Source organism: Rhea pennata, chromosome 2 (assembly GCF_028389875.1).
Source record: "Rhea pennata isolate bPtePen1 chromosome 2, bPtePen1.pri, whole genome shotgun sequence".
In the NCBI taxonomy this organism is placed as follows: domain Eukaryota; kingdom Metazoa; phylum Chordata; class Aves; order Rheiformes; family Rheidae; genus Rhea; species Rhea pennata.
The window spans coordinates 164,758,408-164,779,513 of NC_084664.1; the positions used below are offsets into that span (position 1 = coordinate 164,758,408).

The following is a 21,106-nucleotide window of genomic DNA, read 5'->3' on the forward strand; positions in this document are numbered from 1 at the left end:
GAAGTTAATACCACAAAGGACAGACCAGTAAATATGCAACTTGAGGCAGGACCAGAACTAAGTGGGCACAGATTTCCTAGCATATGTGTATTTTCTGTTTCTATTTCCAATTACTTCTAATTATTTGAAAAGAGAAAGTAATCTCACTGAAATGCAGCTAATACCTTCCCAAAAAACCCAGAGGAGAATTAGAATTTGTATATCAATGTGTGCACCATTAAAATTATTTTCTGCATTCATAAACAAATTAGATTTACCAACAGCACTGCAGACATTTCAGTAAGGATTGTGTCCACATAATGTGATATGTTGTACAACATCGCCTCTCCAAAAAGTTTATATGCAAGCAAAATTCAAACAATGAGGGCACAGAAGTAATACCAGATATGTACAGGCCAGATCCTCAGATAATATACACCAATGTCCTTGCAGGCATTTCAGCAGTACCGCACCAAGTTGAGAAAGATCATTTCAGGGTACCACCCCATAACCTGTTAAATACACAAATTCATATATGAATGCTGTGTGCATCCTTATTTTGTTTGCTCTTAGCAAAAAGTACTGAATCAGATGCAGTTATAAATCCCCAAATGAAGTGTAATAATTAAAGTGGTCAGTTAGATGATATTGATAAAGCTGATCCTACTCTAGAGAGGAAGATGGGCTACATATGTAGGTGTATATATACATACAAATACATATATGAGGGCCTGAGATTTCTTCTTGCCCTTTTATATGTAATTTATATTCACATCATTTCTTATGTTCCCAGCCTTCCAGCATCATTCTGTAGCAGACCTGCTGGAAATTTAATTGTTTCTATAGTCACAGATTATATTAGCATTTTAGATTGTTTTTTATTATTTGCTTAGACTTTCAGAATTTTATCTTGCTCAGCATTGTGTTTAGCATAAAAGTGTGTTCCTGACCAGAACTAGAATGACTCATCTATTTAGTGTGATTTTGCTTACCAGATATTGCAGATGCCTACAGATACTGCAGAATAACTAACTCATTTGGTAATAACAAAAGCCATTTTTAAAATAAAAATTTAGTGTTACAGCCTATGACTTCTTAGTTTGGGATTAGGTTCAGAAAGTCTTAGCTCTTGCATTGTATCATCAAACTGCTAGGTTCTAGGCATTTCGTGGAAGTCATGGCCCTGAATTAAGCCTTAGATTCACAAGAGCTGACACACTGCAGAGGGAGTTGCCTACACAGCATGTTCACCCAGTCATTGGTATTTCCTATATCTACCTAGACTTAAACCTGCCATGGACAGGAAATGGCTACTTTATGAATATGCCAGAAGAAACTGGGACCTTCCTGTGAACTACATTCCTAGGTCCCTAGTATTACCAGACAAGTGACTACATCTGGTGCCAGAAATGAATGCACTACTTCTTCCTTCACTAGTCTTTGGTGTTCAGGTACTAAAAGATAAAATGGAAATACCATCAATGACAGTAGTACTCACGTGTTGGAATTTAGTGTCTGAAAGCTCTGTGTAAATATAGGTCCAAAGTTCCGCAACAACAATTATTATGATAGGTGAAGTAAAATTGTAGGGATAGAGATCTCTTACGAGAGCTTTGGAGTTAAAAAGGAGGATCTATCAAAAATCAGCTTTAAAGGGGGAAAATATTTTTGAAGTTTAATGTAGTCCCACTGTTACCTGAAAACAACTTCACAATGTTTCAGCAATAGCATCTCTTGGAATATTGCTTTCCAAAAGGAAGAACATTATCATATTACTGATTGAACAAGCTATCCCTGGAATTTTTCTCCCGTACACACACAGCAAACATTTAATAAAAGACAAGGATTTTCTGCAGTGCAATGTAGAATTTATTACTACAATACTTAAAAAATACATTCATACATAGTAGGTAAGGTATTAAATAGTGTAGCAGAACCCACCCATATTTACAATCTTTTTTTACTTGATTTTAATAAAGAGAAGCCCCCATCAATTCTATTAATTTACTCTAAAACAGTCATACAGAAGTTAGTGGAAAACAAAGTGAAGGGCTTTAAGATTATCTGTAAAGAGTTTAGCCTTCCTGGTCTTCAGAGAACAGTTTAGTTGTTCTCCTCCAAAAAAACTAGATTCAAGCAGCGTACCTGAAGCTTGTAAAGAAGTCTGAATATGTCTAAAGAGAGTCAAATACCAGAATATTGCAGCTGTAATTTTCTGCAGTAATATAAATGAGAAATAAGAACTCAGAGCATTCACTGTTTTCATGGTGTGTGAGCAAACAGTGCTGTGCCCAGGTCTGGGAAGACTGGAAGGCAAGGAGATTAGACTATCTTCTTTGTTGCTTTGCTCAGAGGAAAATGGAACACTATCCCATGTGATGAATGAAGTGAAATGAATAAAAAAAAAATCTCTTCAGTTGAGGTAACTGTCAAGTGCCTCTTACATTTTCATTCGCTGTTACCAGCAGAGCTTGTGGGTTGATGAGATGAGCTGTACTTCACCTGGTTAAAGCTCTTACATATTCAGTATTCATGCTGTTGGAACAAATTTGATATTGGAAGACTTTGCAATGCAGATTTACATATGGTTCCATAGGCCTGGGAGTAACTGCCCATTGATGCTTTCGGATCCCCAGCAGCTCCCATGTTTGCAGTAATCTGGAACATCTTTTTACTGGACTTCAGAAGTGGACGAACATCTCTGTTGTGAAACTGAGCATTTCTTGGATTCTGTGTGAGAAAAAAAGCCAAGACGTTTTAGGAACCCTTAGCAGCTTTCTAAAATACAGACAAGGAACACTGAGTTTGCTTGAGCTGAAGGGTAGAACAGATCATGAATTCATTAAATGAAAAACAAAACAGACTGTTCCATAAGATCAAGAGTAAGGTGGTGAGAATTGTGTGAGGGAAAAGGGCTTCAGAATGAGTATACTGAAAATGAGATTAGAGGCACTAGGGGAAGATATGAGAAAGTAATCATACACTGAAGCAAAGATCCAACTGACTGTTTGGCTACTACCTTGTTTTCAACAGTTGTGAATGCTTTAAACATACAAGAGAGGTCGTCGTCATTATTGCCCAGTATACTCTCCTGGCTTTGGCCAATCTAATGAGCTGATGACTTTCCAAGTTGGAAGCTGCACACAGATACTGTGTTTAACAGCCCCACTGGATACAAGTTAATATATTAAGCAGATGAGAGCAGACTGGAACCTGCAGTTCAAGGAAAGATGCTTCACGGCAGCTTCTACTTTGTGAGCCTGTATTAGTTAAATGAAAGGCAAGAGATTCTACTCATTACTGTGGCACTGACTACTGTCACCCTAGTGATTACAGGAAAGTCCTTTGAATAACAGGTTCATGAGCCTGACTGGATAATGAAAATGCAGACTGAATGCTTGTTTTATGCTCTTCTTCCAAGTAGCAAATTACCTTACCTGAAAAGGTAAGACTTTTTTTTTTTTTAAGGCTTTTTTTTTGGTAGCACTGCTACTCACATTATAAAGATCCTGTAAATTTGGAGGTGGCCGACCATTTGCATGTGCCCATGTGATTTGTCTACCCAGTTTCCCATTGTTGGAGGTTCTCTCCTGCTGAGGTGGTGGTGCAGAATGATTCCTAACTACAGCACCAGAATTTGCATTACCTGCAGGAGAAATAATATGTAAAGAAGAGAAAGGAGGAAAATCATGAGGACACGGAACACAGATGATACTAAGGCAAAGACAGAACATAAAAGCTAAGTCAGCCCCTGCCACCTTGCTTCCTCTCACACAGACTTGGACCACCCAGAAAAGGAAAAAATATTCAGAATAAAATTAGAAAGCAGAAACAAACAAAAATAGTTTGAAAGGGTATGAGAAAACATAACTGCAATAAAAAAAAGGAAAAGAGAAAGAAGCAGTCAAGACAGAAGCAGCAGAGATAACGTCATATACGCAGAACTCATTCAACAGTGTCTTATTCTTCAAGTCATTTTCCTTCTACTCTTTCACCCTCTCATCTTGCCATGTAAATTCTCCTTATTTCTCTTTCCCTTGTTCAGTCTCCTTCCTCCTTTCTTTCCCCTAATAATGCCTCATGGCATAGGAAGGTTGAACCTACTTTGAACAGCAGTGTGTGTTATGGGATTATATATCACATTGTTCTTTGATCTCTGACATAAGGTTCTTGCTAAATCTTCACTCTGGTTGGATATTTCTGGCTGGATGCCAGTTGTAGTTCCAGCACACATGTATGATTTTTTTTGAAGAGGCGATCTTGGTTCTCTCTGGCTTTTCCTGGTAGGTAAAATCACAGAACTGGAATTTGGAAGAAGTGGCTTGGATTGAGATTGACTTTGTTGAATGTTTTCTCTTGGCACTAGCTCCTTTGGATGGCTATTTACTTTCTTTTCAAGGATCATCTGCAGGAAGGAAAAGCTGATTAGACTTAAAACAGCTACACAGCAGAGCAGAGGAATAAAACAGAAACAAAGAGAAAGATTTGCAAATAATTGTAATTTCACAAAATAGGTAAAAATTAAAAATTTAGAATTAAAGTAGACTTGGAAAGAAGATAGAAATAAAATTCTCAGTGGAAAGAAAAAATAGCCTAAAAAATTAAGAAAAAGGACTACTTGGATGAATAGAGCATATTTCATCATTAGAGCCATGTCAATACACCCTAAGGGAGAACACTACTACATAAAATAGGCAATAGCCTTGGAAAAGACAAAATATGTATGTCAGAAGGTAAAACAATGTCATTGCTTACCATCCCTTTCTACAGTTTTGCCAAGTCTATTTTTAAATGGTCAAGACAACATTTATTTCAATCACTGCATAATCTCTTCTTGATTATATCTTCTTTTTCTTTTACCTACCTCTGCATGGCAATTATCTAGCATCAGAATCCTTGGCAAGTTTTTCAGGTTTTGGTGCAGTCTGCTCTCACTTTCTTCTAATCATAGTCCTCCCCAATTTGACACACTAGCACTAAGATTATTCAAGACTACTCGTTTCTTTGCTCATAGATAACCTAGGCACAAGGCTATCTTTTGTCTTTTATAGTATCTTTTCTACCTGTGCTCACTATCTATCCACTTAATCATCTGGTCAGGATTCCTAAAACTCTTTCACAGTAAAGTTTATTAGATTCCTTCTGTTGAAGACCTTAACAGAAATTTTATAAATAGGTTCAACTTTTTTAAATTCAACTTCATTTTTTCTTTTTTTCAATTTTAATTGCTGTTAACAAAAGCAATAACATTGTTCCTCTCTCTCTCTCTGGGAAGGTGGACACATTTATCATTTTCTCAATCTTGTATTTTCTGATCTCCAGGAGTCCTTTTTGGTCTTCTCTTCCCACAAGCAATCTTCTCAACTTATTTTTAACTTCTTTCACTTTCCAGCCTCTGCTCTTCTCACCATCCTCCAGATCCTTTCCCTCATATTACAGCATTTATATAATCTCATTCACTGAAAATAACTCAGAAACAAAAAAAGTCAAAATCCACACAAAATCCCCCAGAAACAATTCCTCATCCAGAAGGCTTGACTTACTTCCATTTTTGCTGCTCTTCATATTTCATTGTTAGAGCATTCAACTGAAGCTATCTTCTTACTACTACTTCAACACCATCACCAAATCAGCCCAATCTCCTATAATTAGCTCTGATTTGTGTTTATCTTTGTTCTTTTCTCACTTCTGTAATCATTGCTTGAATGTTAGCTTTAGTTGGTTTTGCTCTCTGCAGAAGTTCCTCTACTCTCTCTTATCTTTTTCCCCTCATATTGTTTTTTTTACGTAGATCTAATTCATCCTTTTCCTTGATGACCTATCTCTCGAATTCCACATTCTTCTGTTTAAATCTGTCAGTCTGAAATTAACATCAACACTTACTTTCTCACTCCATGACCCTGTCTGCCTTGCCACCTGAAGATTTCATTTTCCTTACTTTTTTAATCTCTCTCTTTCCCTATTACTTGAACTTACTAGGAAAGTTCAGCTTTTATCTTCCTTTTGATCTTATCCCATATATCAAATGGCATTTAAAAATACTATCTTTCCTTTTTCCCATGTAACTAAAGGTCTTACTTCACTTTCATTTCCTCGCTTGCTTATTGTGTACTATTTCAATTTTTTTTTCAAATGCTATTTCCCCATGTTAATACATTCAAAACATGGCTCCTAAAGAATCACTGTCCTTTATTATTTTTGCACATCAGCTACCTTTAAATTCTTCACTTGTTCTTCTTCCTCTGTTAATTCTAATTTTTGTGGAATCTGATAATTCTGTGTACATTGTACAGCATGACTTGGCACTTGATTACTCTTTAGCACCAAACTCCAGTCTTTCTCAGATATCACACTTTACAGACTCTTCTTTTCCCAGTGGGAATGCAGATTTCAAGATCTCTTTAAAAAGTTATGACAGTATGGAACTGAATAACAAGAAATGCTAAAATGTAACTGTAAACATATATAGAAAGCATAGAGGAAGACAAATAGGAGAAAGTGACAGAATTCAATGTGTGTGTGCAAGAAGAGCATGTTATCTGGAGAAGTAGGGTTTTGGGAAATAGGTAAGAGCAACTACCTCATATAACTTATTTCGATACTCTGCTACAGAGAGCTGGATATCATCATCTACAGGAAGAATCACATCATAACCCAGAGAGGGCTCCCTGGTAGGACAGTGAAACCTAGGAAGAAGATAACACATAATGTAACACACTAAGAACAGCATCACAGATTAATACCATGTTAGAGAAGATTGTTCAATCATCTAACATGACCTCCAGTCTAAACAGAGTTAGAGAGAATTATGAATTAGCTTTGTCTTGTCTTTTTTTTTTTTTTAACTATGTGTATAATGGAAGCTTGTGCCAAAAGCAGCTCTATCACAATTCAGAAGATGGCAGCTGAAACTGCACATTGATATTACCTTTTCACATAAGGATGTTGCAGTGCCTCCTCTGCTGTTAGCCGTTTATCAGGGTTAAATACTAATAGTTTTTTCAGAAGATCCAAGGCATGTGGTGGAGTAGAGGATGGCAAAATCTCCTCAAGTGTTACTTGCTGCCTAAAAGTCAAGAAACAATGGCATAAGCTCCCTATGTCTAATTCACAGTGAAGTCATGGATTACCGTTCTGAGATTCACATCAGGATGACACCTATCCCCAAAATTCACTCACCAATAGTATGCCTTAATCCAGGAGCACTCCACCATATTCACTGCATTAAGGCTTTCACTTCGTTGATTAGATTTGGATGCTTCCCTCCTAGCCTTGGGAATATACACAAAGTGCCTAATTTAGAAGTCTAGCCTTTGTCTTGTTTCAGTTATAATCAAGTGATACTACATCCAGCACACTAGAACCTACTAGAACTATAACAAATTGGCTGGAATATTTCCTTTGTTCTTTTGACAATGGAGGAAGACCAGACCCCTAACTTAGATGTTTCAATTAGATTGCTGAAGATCCCATGATCCAGCCCTTAGAACTACAGAAATTCTGTACTATTTGCAATGAAAAGATGAAAATTTTCCACATTTAAATCCTAAAGATAATTATTAATATAACAAACATGATAAAACCTAACACATTTAAAACACTATTTTAATCTTTATTTTAAATTATTTTCATGTCATGACAGCAGTCTTTTAGTTTAGAAAAATGATCCAACACTGAACAATACCTTTTGAACTGAGTGGCTCAGAAAAAAATCTTTTCAGTTTTAAGCATGAAGATTTCATTTGTTCTTTTATTTAGCTCAAGTCACCTATCAGAATTTAACTGTTCAAACCCCATACTGTCAGGGGAAAAAAAAGAAAGATAAAATCCAAAATGTAGGGCTGTCAAAAGAAGGGAAAAAAAAAAGGCATTTCAGCTGGGAACAAATGGAAAGTTCTAATTGTCGTCCACTACTTAGAGCCAGACTCTTCTCAGAGGTGCATGGCAAAAGGACAAGAAGCAACATCCAAAAATTACAACACTGGAATTTTCTATTGGATACAAGAAAAAAAATAATAGAGTCATTAAGCAGCGGGAATGAGGTTGTCAGTCTGTATAGCTTCAGGCATTAGACTTAAACAACTTAGAATAGGAAAATATTCTAATTTTGAGAAAGTGTACATAACAACAGCTTGGAATGTAGGCAAATCTTATTGTTGTCCCCAGCTTATAATCAGTCATTGGTCTTCTCAGGGTTTTAATTAAAAAAAAAAAAAAAAGCTTATATCCCTTCCTTAAAGGCAAGTGAATACACCGAGACAAAGAATCATATCCAGTGGTGAACAGTGGAAGGTGAACATCACATGAACAGGTAACATTTTTGTACATGTAATATAGTGGACTGTTGACTTCTGAGACATATCTATCTATACAAGGCTTACCGGGAGCTCATGCAGTTGATAACTGAGGCCCTGTAATCCGACTGCATAGCCAAAATATCTGCAATAGAGAAGATACAGTTAATGTCAACATTAGGATTACTGGAACCATATAGTTTATGAAGGAAAGCAACTATTTGATTTTAACATAGGAAATTAGGATAACAAAACTCAGTGGGAAATCTTATGTGAGGAGGATGCACTATTTATTTACAGATGTTCTAAGTTGATTTTCTCAATTCCTATTCATCTTCTCATACACTTGCCCTCTTACACCCACATACTCAGAAGTACTATGACATCTGAAGCCAAATGGTCTGGCCAGGATCACTTGTGTGTAACACAGTGGACAAGGGATATCAGCTAAAGAGTTCCTCATCCCATCTCTGGGGCTTTTCTTGACTGGTGATGATGAGATATTTTCTGCACATCTTTTACATGCTTTAAGAGTAACAGTTGTTCTGCAGTGGTCTTTTGCTTCAGAATCCTTCTTCTTTGGTGTCCATAAATCTTGGGCCAGATGTCTAAAACTACTCATTGTTCATTTTTCCTTGTTTGAAATAATGTTTTGACCATATGTCTGTTCTTACTTATTTAGTTAATAGAAAAAGAAATGGTATCTGCTGCTATCATCCTGTGTTTAGAATGCAGGACCTTCTGCTATTGTCATTTGTCCTGTACTCTTATCAGAGTGTGCATCTTCTGATTTTGACATAATCAACACATTCCTCAATTTTATTGCTGAGAATAGCAGCATTTTTTGTTATCAGTGCAGGTTATTTTTCAACTTGTTTTGTTCTTTTTCCTGGTGTTTTCACACACACATTTCCATTCATACTTCATTCACATGAAGCTGTTACATATCTCTAATAAAGAATATAAATAAAGGTAAACTAGAATGGATTTTTTCAAGTCTGTGATATCCTTAAATCAAAGGTGGTTATTTTCCTAAAAACTATTCATTAGCTCAGTTAGAAAACATCAACAAGTTGCAAAAATTAATAAACTTTATGGACTGGAAGATAGAAAAAATATAATAATAATAATCCCTTGTGTATTTTAAATAGATGTATTCCAGCTTTCACTTCTGTGTTCAGAGTATCAGACTAGAAAGTCCAATTCACTGTAACTATACAAGTCCCACAGTAGTACTACACTCCGTTTTAAGCTGTTATCCTCTTATAAATCTCAAAAATGTCTTGGAGAGCCTAGTTCTTATTTCTCATATAATCAAGCACAGTCCTGTTTTCCTCTAATGCTAACATTCCACAATTAAGTCTTTTAATTTCCTTGGGAAGATGCAAGAATGATTCACAACTGATATCCTCTTTCTTGATAAAGCTGCACTGCTTTCCTTTCTCTTTTGACCACTTCTCTGAACACATTCCTCCACAGAAGAGTCTTACCTTCTGCAGATGGGGCAGGAATGACTCTCAAGATCTGCTCTATTTGATTCACAGTTGATGTTCCAGGAAAAAGAGGCTTCCCAAGTAGCAGCTCCCCCAGAATACAGCCAATGCTCCACATGTCTACCCCTTTAGTATAACTACAAACAAGAACAGAACAGGGTTAGGAAAAGATCAAGCAAGCATTTTCTCTACTTGGTATTTTCATCTGTCAGCTCCTTTTCATAGAAATATAAGCTTGATCTATTGCTTGAAAAGGAATATTGACAGGTTTTGACTGAATGAGATTAGGGAAATCACTGATCAGAATACTATGTCCAATCCTGGGCTCCTCAGTACAAGACAGACATGGATTTGCTGGATCAAGTCAGTCAAGGGCCAAAAAGATGATTAAGGGACTGGAGTATCTCTCATATGAGAAGAGGCTGAGAGCTGGGACTGCTTAGCCTGGAGAATAGAAGGCTCCAAGGTGAATCTTAACAATGTTTATACATATCTGATAGGATGGTGTAAAGAGGAAGTAGCCAGACTTTTCTCAGGGGTGGGCAGTGAAAGAACGAGAAGCAACAGGCACAAACTGAAACATAGGAACGTTTAGCTCAGTTGGTTAGAGTGTGGTGCTGCTAATGCCAAGGTTGTGGGTTCAATCCCTGTATGGGGCTATGCTGAGGGTTGGACTAGATGACCTCCAGAGGTCCCTTCCAACCTTACCATTCTATGATTCTATGATAGAAAACTCCACCTGAACATAATAAAATACTTCTTTACTGTGATGGTAGTTGAACACTGGAACAGGTTGCCCAGAGAGGTTGCAGAATCTCCATCCTTGGAGATATTTAAAACTCAACTGAACACAGTCAAGGGCAACCTGCTGTAGCTGACCCTTCTTGAGCAGAGGAGTTAAACCAGATGATCTCCAGAGGTCCCTTCCAATCCCAGCTACTCTTTGATTCTGTTAATGTGGCAAAAGTAAAACAGAAAGGACATCTGTCCTATTAGAAGCCTGCTCTAGGAAACCAGAAAAAGAAATATATTAAGGACATCTGTCCTATTAGAAGCCTGCTCTAGGAAAATAGAAAAAGAAATATATTAAAGGTGAATATCCAGACAAGTTCATATACACTTTATATACAACCAGTAACGAAGATACAAACTGTTTGGAAACAACTGATATAACATGACTTTTCAGAGTATAATATATCAGAAAGCAATTACAATTATTTAAACAGAGTAAATGGCAAGGAGTAGGTATATGACAATTTGGAAAATATCCACATTACAGAATTGGGATCTTTATACATATTTATTTTCTGATTTTGACTACTAAAGTAGCCAAAAAATAGGACTAAACCTGACCAACATGCAGTTACCTTAACATTTAGTTATAGACTATTTCCTGAAGGTCTATCGAAAATAAATCTTAACTCAAATAATAGATATTTCTGATTACATTTAAAAATCAACAGATTCAAGAAATGCAGTGAATACAACTTTTTTAATTTTACTGTAGGCTCAAATATGCAATCTAATCTACTTGAAATCATCAGTGTAAAGCAGACTGTTACGAGACTTCTATTTTGAAAGTCAGAAACTGTCAGTGGGATTTCAAAGTTGATCAGGAAAGGGAATATATACAATTTGAGAGGCAGGCAACAGAGAAGGATAACTCTCTTATTAGCACTGGCCAGTGTTAGGATGACATGACTCCTGATCAGGGCCTTTCCTGAGGTTGCACTAGCTGAACATGACATGGGACACTACCGAACATAATGTGAGAAACTGCTGGATGTAAAAGTAACAATATAAGAAGCTAACCAAAGTTACATATAGCATTGTGAAGACTGGCTGAATTTCACAGGCAGTTAAGGGAAAGTTATGCAAGAAACAGTGGAACATTGCAGATAACTGAGGAGGATTTGGGGGGACCTTTTCTGGGGATTAGTGAGAACAAGTCTGGTGGGAGAAGGGATGACAAACATATAAACTGGATGATGTATGTAAATAGGCAACCTAAGAAAAAAGCAAGTAACATGCATGTAATGAGAAACTTTTCTGTTGCAGAACAGAATTTTAGGTGCACGCTGAGAAGATAGCTTGGTGACATGACATTGCATCTGCTCACAACCAAAATAAAATGATAGAAGACTTCTCAGCCAGTAATTTTTACCAATAGTGAAGAAATTACATAATCTCATCCTCTCTCTAACACCAAGCAGAGTGTAGCCAATTCTTACAGTTACCTCTGGGAGGAAAGTAAGATCTCAGGGGCTCGGTACCAACGTGTTGCCACATAATCTGTTAGTGCAGGGTTGCCTTGATCCTCGTTCATCTGACACAGAGAACGAGCCAGCCCAAAATCACAAAGTTTAACAAAGCAGTCTGCATCCAGCAGAATATTTGAAGGCTGTATTGAACAAAGAAAAATTAGTAAGTTCTTTACTCTCTGAATAGCAGAAAGTTATTACTAAGGTTCTTCTACCAGTCTCATTCCTTTCACACTTTCTCATTACTGTTTAACAGAAAACTTGAGTGAAGGAGTGACCATCCATTTCAATACAGATTGGTGACTGAACTGTACCTTCTGATCTCTGTGAATAACATTTCCCGAGTGGATGAATTTAGTGGCCTTCAAGAGTTGGTAAAGAATGTAGCACTTGTGGATGTCTTTCAACAAATTCCCCTTCTTAATCACTGCATGTAAATCTGTCTCTGTAATACATATCAGTAAAAGATTACAAGTCGTCAATAAGTTCCTCAGAGAAAGGCTACAATGACTGTTTGCAAAACTGTAATCTTTCAAGTGCATCCTCAACAGAAGTTAATACTTCAGTTACTGATAGTACTGCAATTTCTCTGTATTATCTGGTCCACTTCTGAATTATAAATCAACCTATTATATCCTTGGTTAGCAGTTTCACGTGTGCAGAGAAAAACATTTATGCTCCTTAACTCGGATCAAGAACGCACTAACTGTAAAGCTAGAATAACACCTACTGTCTTATTTGCATTCTGCATTATATATACCCACATATACTTTGAACTGTAGAACTCATGCTGCAGTATTTGGTCTATTGCATAATTTTGTTATAATAAAGGTGCAATTCCTGTGTTTCTACAAGCCTTCTAATTTGTTTCTCACTGCCTTCCTTCCACCTCCTGAACCAAACCACTTTTCATAATCATTTTCCCTCTTAAGTTTCACTACTATTCCTATCTAATCACAGCTGGCATAAATACAAAGACCTGTACTGCTCCTATGTATCTGCCTACCTCCATCATTATTCATGTTAGTTTACTGTCAAGGTAGGGAACAAAGATAACATGTAAGAGGGGATGGCTGTAAATGGCTGATGCAATGCTGAGTCTCACCCATGGACTCAAAGATGAGATAGATGTCCTTGTCATTCTGAGCTCGGATAACATCAAGCAGCTTGATGATATTTGGATGTTCCCCAAACTCCTGCAGAGGAAAGAGACCCAACTGCTGAAATCAAGAACCATGCTGGTGAACCAAATAAAAAACAATAGCTTATTTTATTTTGTATTGTGCTCTAGAACAAATATTAAAGTTACCTCCTCCATTATACTTCTACAGAAATACAAAATGTTTTTTTTCTAAACTTGCTCCACAGTATGAAACTGCCAAGTTAATCTAAAAAAATCCGTTTCTGAGACTTCAGTACTAAAACTCCCACTATACCACGTACAAATAAAAACCAATCAACATTATGCACATCATATTTCATACTCAAGACAAAGAGACTCAAGAGTGTGGCAGTGAAACTCATAATAAAGGTGCCATCAACATTCATAATTAAAAAAACCACCAACACAATTCAACTGCCAATTAGCTGAATTAACCTCATGAAGTTCAACAAAGGCAAGTGCAGGGTCCTGCACCTAGGGAGAAATAACCCCATGGAACAGGCTAGGCTGGGGGATGACCCGCTGGAAAGCAGCTCTGCAGAGAAGGACCTGGGAGTACTGGTGGACAAATTGACTATGAGCCAGCAATGTGCTCTTATGACCAGGAAGTCCAACGGTATGCTGGGGTGCATTAGGAAGAGTGTTGCCAGCAGGTCGAGGGAGGTGATCCTGCCCCTCTCCTCAGCCCTGGTGAGGCCTCATCTCGAGTCCTGTGTCCAGTTCTGGGCTTTCCAGGACGAGAGAGACATGGAGCTGCTGGAGAGAGTCCAGCACAGGGCTACAAAGATGATCAGAGGACCAGAGCATCTGCCCTATGAGGAATGGCTGCGAAAGCTGAGCCTCTTCAGCCTGGGGAAGAGAAGACTGAGGGGGGATCTTATCAATGTATATAAGTATCTGAAGGGAGGATGTCAAGAGGATGAGGCCAAACTCTTTTCAGTGGTGCTATACAACAGGACAAGAGGCAACGGGTACAAACTAAAACACAGAAAGTTCTGCCTGAATATGAGGAGAAATTACTTTATTGTGAGAGTGGCGGAGCACTGGAACAGGTTGCCCAGAGAGACTGTGGAGTCTCCTTCTCTGGAGAGATTCAAAACCTGCCTGAAAGCAATCCTGTCTAACATGCTGTAGGTGACCCTGCTTGAGCAGGGGGTTTGGACTACATGATCTCCAGAGGTCCCTTCCAACCTCAACCATTCTGTGATTCTGTGAACCAGAAACGGCCTATTTGAAGGTAAGCTGAAACACCCTATAGGTTGCATTGAACTGACTTTAATGGGAGATCAGACAATCAACATGCACAGAGATACCTAAATACAGATAATCTGAAGGTGAATCCTACCCTCACATCTGCAGGCTGGTAATGCTGCCAGGAATACTTACTTCACCCTCAGCTATAACAACTTTCATTTCCTGTAACTAACACTATAAGCTAGCGTCACTGTGAACACTTCATAGTATGCCATTTTCATGAACCATCTTGAGTAGAAAATTACAAACAGGTGCACCATGAAACCTATGCTGTACCTAAAATACATAAATTAAATCATCATTATTTCTACTTGAAACATAGATTTCTTACCTGTTTCCATCACAAATTCAGTTACAGTAAGTATCAAAAAACATATTAAACTATCTCCAGAACAATCTTAGAAGAGCATCTGCTTCCTAGACTCTGAAGCCGATAGAAAAATTGGTTATAATGTACATCTAGAAAACTGATTCACAAACTAACACACTCATCTGCCGCAACCAGTGAAAATACTACAAAGCTGTAATATAGTCAGGTCATCAAATACCCTTGTGTTTATTCTGAAGACAGTATTCACAATACCCACTTTAATAATCTAAAGAAATCTTTATTCAAAAGACAAACTTTAAGAACTTAATACTAAAGGAAAATCTCCACTGCCTCACACTGTCTTGCCCTAGAACTGATAATGGAAAGTTATGAAAAAGTTTCAGTCAATACTATAAAAATGTCCTACCTTGAAAAAAAGAATCTTGCCAGAGCCAGTCCCACTTACCTTTGCTTAAAGAACTATACTGTCACGAAACTCATTACCAAAATCACATTCTAAACTATGGCCCAAAAGGCACCAAACAGATCTAGATTTATGCTGAACAATAAATGCAAAACCTGCCAGCAACATTACGGCCAACATATTACATATCACCCAGAAGAAAGCCATCAGAATGCCTGGATTCTACATTCACACTTCTCAAGTATAATGAATTTTATCCAGTGCATTAAATACCCTTACAGTAAATATATAAATGAAACTAAATAATCACTACACACAGGACGGAACTCATACAGACTAACAAAATAAGACAAAATATCCAAGTATGTAAGAAAGACTATTTCTTATATAATCTTTCAATTTCTTATCTCTCAGTTCTGATCCTCAAGGAAGAACTACAAAATACATTTAAAAAGAAGAGGTGGAAATCAAAAGTCTTAAGTCTATTGAGCACCTAAATCCATGACAGTAATGTCCTAATGGCACATTACAACCTTCCCCCTCCCCCCACGTCTTGTTCTTTCCTTTAGGAGGAATCTTTCTCTATCTTCTCCCAAATCCACTTCCACCCACCTTCCTCAAAAGAGCTATACTTTCAGGAATGGTCTATTTCAGGCTTGAAGGATGAGCTGAGAGTCCAAAACCTCGTATCTTTCTCACCTAAACATAATGGTCTTAGGAAATACCTCTTTCTATGAACCCCCATCTTGCTTGTGTTCTTAGATGATCATGCTTATAACAACATTACTGCTATTCCAAAACATTAATGTTTCTACATGATAGGTCTATGGATAAATGGACAGATTATTTTAATGCCACTGCCACTCTAATTAGGCCTAGTGTGTGATTAATATTAAAATAAGAGCAACCTTAAGCAATTCCATATAGAACTTTCCTTTCAGTTATCCTTTAATTACTTCAAATGGTCAAGTTTTCTTCCTACATGAGAGAGGAAGAAAATTTTACCATGCAATCCTCTTCCATCCCTTGTCCTCAGCTCTGAATCATGGCATTAAAAATTCAAGGAAAAAAATTTTCCATCCATAAGAAGGAAGACACGAGAGAGAGTGCATATTCATGCAGTGGTTACAGAGCAGACACATTACTAAAAATGGTGAAAGAACATGGCACGTCTGAAAGAAAATATTAAACCAATTCTCCATTTCATTCAGGACCTTTTCCAGCATCATGAAAAATCTGTTTGCCAAGACAGAAAGTGAAGAAAGGAAGTGAAAAGACATGGGAACACTTGACTACTGCATTTCGAAAAAGAATGAGAAAGAAATATGTGAATGACGGCAAAGATAATTAAAAATCAAAGAGGACCTTACCTGCAGGAACATAATCTCTCGAAAAGTTCTCTAGAAATAAAGAGAAACATTTATTAACACTATGACAGAATGACAGAAAAGAATATGGACTTCCAGTGGAGAGGGATGGATACATTCTAATAGCTAAGGCAGAAGAAAATGTTACGTGGTAGAGAGGCTAGAGAGTCATAAGCATGCTCTCAGTCCTTAGATACTGCTGAATAACAACATAAGGGAGAATCAAATTGCACATGCCTATAAAGACACTTTCCCCTCAGTAACGTCAGTCAGTAGTCTGTAGATGCTATGATACACAGAGCCTTATATTTTTGCTCATTTTTATCCTGATATAATTGTAAACTACACTATTACACACAACTGTCAAATAGCTAACATATTTCAGAGCACAGTCTAGTTGCCTACTTACATATCAATATATAAATCCTCAAAATATCTATGAACTCCCGCCACATCCTTCAGGACATGTCATTACAATGATTTCTCACCTGAGCATCCGTTCTGTTTCTGAAAGCATCAAAAATCTTTTTAACGGCAACTGTTTCTCCTGTCCTGCGATCAATTGCTTTCCACACAATGCCATAAGCCTAAGGAGTAAAAACCACAGATGAACAGTGTACTATCTTAAGCTCAGTTCAGACATTCAGTGTTGAAGTAGAATGTACTCAACGGACAGCTTAAAAGAAAAGACGATCACTAACTACCCAGGAGACAGAAAAATTAGATCAATGAACAATAGTTCTTGACTGAAGAACTAAGAACATCCATATCGAGTCAGACAAGAGGTCAACAAGACCCTGAATTCTGGGCCAAAAAGCAGCCAATAGCAGAAGCACATGAATAGAGTAAATATATAATAATACTTTCCCTTAACACCTTCCCAGCCTCTGCTAATTTCTGGCTGAGGACATATCTGAGCCAGAGATGGTTTCAATGTGTTTCTAAAAGCCTCCATAGGTTTGTTTTCTATTAGCTTACCCAGTTTCCTCTCAACAACATGCTGAAGTATCAACAGTAGACTGTTCCAAGAGGAACATCTGCTTTTCTAAGAAAAAAATCCTAGCATAACATTGATCAAACTAGTAAGATCCTCCCAATTCAGTGTTTTGATTTTGAGCAAAGGCTGACCACAGTGACTCTAAAACAACAGCAAGGTAGAAATCTTTGGAATAGCTTCTGCTGGTTAAGAAGTAACCTTAAACCTTGAAATCCGTTGCTTACAGCAAATACCACCAACATACATATAGAGCAATAACAATAAACCTCATCACCTGCATTTGTCACTTTAGCACCTAAACATTGCAAATAGGGATAGATGATGCAGTGAAATTAAACAAGGCTCCATGAGCTTGATTTTTAAAAGTACTTACCATTGTTCTGTTTAGCACTGCCATAGGTAAATCCTAAATTGTCCTATCATCTAATAGAGTCTTTGTTTCAAAGACAGGCTTCCTATACCAAGAATGTCTTTCTAGGCACTTGAACTTCCCATTCTCAAAATCTAGGTAAACGGAGAAATATCTAAAGTGTATACAAATAAAAGAAGAAAACAGGCAGAAGGGATGTTTTTGACAGTTATATAGCTGATGTGGTCAGAAACAGATATTTATCGCTGGTCATAGACACATTTGTCTGTTTGAGATCCCGAGCCACATATCCTCTCCTGAAACCGAGATTAGAACCACACACGCAAAACAAACAAAAAACCCCCCCACACACCCCAATTGCCAACATCTTAGCACCTATCTCAGATACCTTTGCTCCAATTGCTTGCTTTGTCAAATATGCTGCAAAGGTCTGGAATGTATACTCCAGGACCATGAATATTCTTGAGCCAAGTCTTCCTTAATATCAATATCAGAGTATTTAAGTACAGAAATCATTTATTTTTTCCATATGGAAGTTGTTTTATTTTGTACAGTTATTTAAATATTAACAGAGTGAGAAATTACACTACTGTGCAGGGATAAGGCATTCCCTAGAATGTGGAAAGTTAAGATTCAGATCTATTACCTAAAAGTAACAAAACTGGAGCTGTTCCACACAGGAGGCTGTGTAATCACTATCTGCAAATATCACACTGGTTAACACACTCATCCAGAATAAGAGAAATTGGAGTTAAGGTTCCTTTTCCCATCATAGGCAATACTGATTGTAATTTGAAAAAAAAAAAAAAAAAAAAAAAGTGAGCTGTTTGAATGCCCTCACTGTAAAGGAACAGCTTATCTCCCTTGTTGCTGCCTGTCTTCCCTGGATCCATGTAGTTATGTTTGTGAAACAGCCTCCAATTAGAACTCTCAAACAATCTGGTATTCTAGATAAAAGAAAAAAGCCATTCTGTTTTAAGAACATAACTTGTTAAAGGATGCAATATATTACACTCAAAGGAAGAAAGCTGGTAGGTAGTAACAGAATGGCAGTAAAAACAGACAAACTTAGAATGAAATACACACACACAAAAAAAAGACTGGCATGATTTCAAAGCTAGAAAAACAAACCATCATCTTCTAGGAGAAAGGAGAAAAGGTGCCTTTCACATCCAGATGGAACTGCACACGAAACACTTGGTCTCAATGCAAGTAAGCAATGGCAAACAGTTGGCAGATCAAAAAATAGCAGCACATTAGGAAGGGCTTAGATATTGCCCAAGGAGAAAGAGCTGAGAAATTAAATCTGGTTCTTGAAAAATACATACAAAAATATATCAATATTTTATGAAAAAAAACTACATGATGTGGCATTATACTTGAAATAACAAGGTTACAGTAAATGTGAAAGAATCTGACCAACACAATCCAAGTCTCTTTTTGAGACTCAGACTCATTTTACTACAATGTAGGTGTAAATGAAAGGTCAAAATTTGCTTTGTGTGGTAACACAAATTTATAGCAGAAAACATCGAAGTAGGAAGGGTTCTCCACTAAATTATAGGAAAAATGTCAGGGAATTTAAGTAAGTAAATATAGCAAATAAAGCAATCGGACTGATTTGTGAGTTTCTTCCTCTCTCAGGCATAACAAGTAATTCAAGGCTCAGTATTTCTTCAACTTCTTGATACCAGTTCTCAGAGCTCTGCCACCGGAGGCGGCGCTGGTCACAGGCCTGCGCCCGCCCCAGGGCCGGAACGGAACAAAAAGGCGCCGGCGGCTTGGGGGGGCAGCCCTACCCCTCGGGCTGGCCGCGCGGTGCGCCCGCGGGGACGCGCTGCCAGAAACCTCCTCCCCATGACAGCCCGCTGCAGGCGACGGCAGCAGCCGCGCTCCCGAGACTCCCCCGACGCGCTCACCCCCTTGCCCAGGCGCCTCTTGATCTCGTATTTCTGGGACACGAGCGCCTCCACCTCCGCCACGCTCATGGCTGGCGTGCCGAGACGGGAGGCGGCGCCCTCGACGGGCGCAGAACCTCCCCAGCCCGCCGCGCCGCGCCGGATACAACGCCCTCCCTCCTGATTCTCGCTGCTATGGAAACGGCCGCCGTCTCAAAGCGCATGCGCCGGCCTTCCTATGGCTGCTCAGGCGCAGGTACCTCTGGGGCGGGGGCTGCGGGCGCGCCCTACGAGGCCTGAGATGTGGAGAGGCGCGGAGCGGCCTTTTCCGCCCGCCCCCCTCCCCCCTCCCCCCCCCCCCGGTGTGGCGTCGTGTCCGTGGATCTGGCCGTGGTCGAAGCCCCGCGTCGCCGGGAGGGCGGAGCGCGGCCGCCCCGGACGGCGACCCCGAGGCGGCCGCGGGCTGTGCGCATGGTGGATGCACCGGCAGGGTGTAAGACTTTTTCGAGATATCAGGAGCTGTTTCCTTCATCTTACAAACTGTAAAGAACTGTGATTGTGTAGCTGGAGACCTCTAGCATTGCTACCTGCACCTGATATTATTGAAGATAAACAGGGTTTTATTATTTTATCTAGCAACTTTTTGTGAAATGCCTACAGCACAAGTCTTTTTTGGGGGGTGGCATGCTCTGGGAGACAATGTCTGCCATAACATTCACAAACTGATGAAGTATGGACTGGATAAGAGAACAGTGAGGTTGACTGAAAACTGATGGCTGAACTGCTGGGCTCAGTGCTGTGATTATTTGCAGAAAGTCCAGCTGGAGGCCAGTCTCTAGTGGTGTCCCCAAGGGTCCGTGCTGGGGCCAGTACTGTTTAACATCTTCATTAATGACCTGGATGATGGGACAGCGTGCACCTTCAGCAAGTTTTCTGATGGCAGAAAATGAGAGGAGTGGCCCATACACCAGATGGGCATTCTGCCGTTTAGAGGAACATCAACAGGCTGGAGAAATGGGCCAACAGGAATCTCATGAAGTTCATCAAAGGGAAACACCGAGTCCTGCATCTGAGGAGGAATAACTGCATGCACCAGTACAGGCTGGAGGCAGACCAGCTGGAAAGCAGCTGGGTAGAAGAGGACCTAGTGGCCCTGGTGGACTATAAATTAACCATCGAGCCTGCAATGTGTGCTCATGGCAGAGAAGGCCAACAGCATCCTGTGCCACATTAGGAGGAGTGTTGCCAGCAGGTCGAGAGTTCCCCTCTACTCTACAGAGGTGAGGCCACATCTGGA

At 38.8% G+C, this 21,106-nt stretch overlaps 1 protein-coding gene across 1 annotated transcript; it reads right to left on the reverse strand.

The window, feature by feature from the left end:
• Window positions 1-1,825: 1,825 nt before the first annotated feature.
• Window positions 1,826-19,901, reverse strand: MAPK15 (mitogen-activated protein kinase 15). The gene is made up of 13 exons (XM_062570819.1): window positions 19,831-19,901; window positions 17,033-17,131; window positions 16,548-16,577; window positions 13,133-13,223; window positions 12,342-12,472; window positions 12,004-12,167; window positions 9,764-9,903; window positions 8,361-8,418; window positions 6,908-7,045; window positions 6,560-6,665; window positions 4,084-4,384; window positions 3,477-3,625; window positions 1,826-2,709 (listed from the first exon to the last, which is right to left on the reverse strand). The coding sequence occupies exons 1-13, from the start codon at window positions 19,897-19,899 to the stop codon at window positions 2,503-2,505; spliced, it is 1,683 nt and encodes a 560-aa protein (XP_062426803.1). The 5' UTR covers window positions 19,900-19,901; the 3' UTR covers window positions 1,826-2,502.
• Between the last annotated feature and the right edge of the window lie 1,205 nt (window positions 19,902-21,106).

Bases quoted from the DNA above. Each gene is read 5' to 3' on its own strand.
- MAPK15 (XM_062570819.1), bottom strand. From the start codon at position 19,899: ATGAGCGTGGCGGAGGTGGAGGCGCTCGTGTCCCAGAAATACGAGATC. The intron at 9,904-12,003 runs GTAACTGTAAGA...TCTTGTTTGTAG, and splicing joins ATCTTACTTTCCTCCCAGAG to TTATACTAAAGGGGTAGACA. The intron at 4,385-6,559 runs GTAGTTGCTCTT...TCCTTCCTGCAG, and splicing joins ATCGAAATAAGTTATATGAG to ATGATCCTTGAAAAGAAAGT.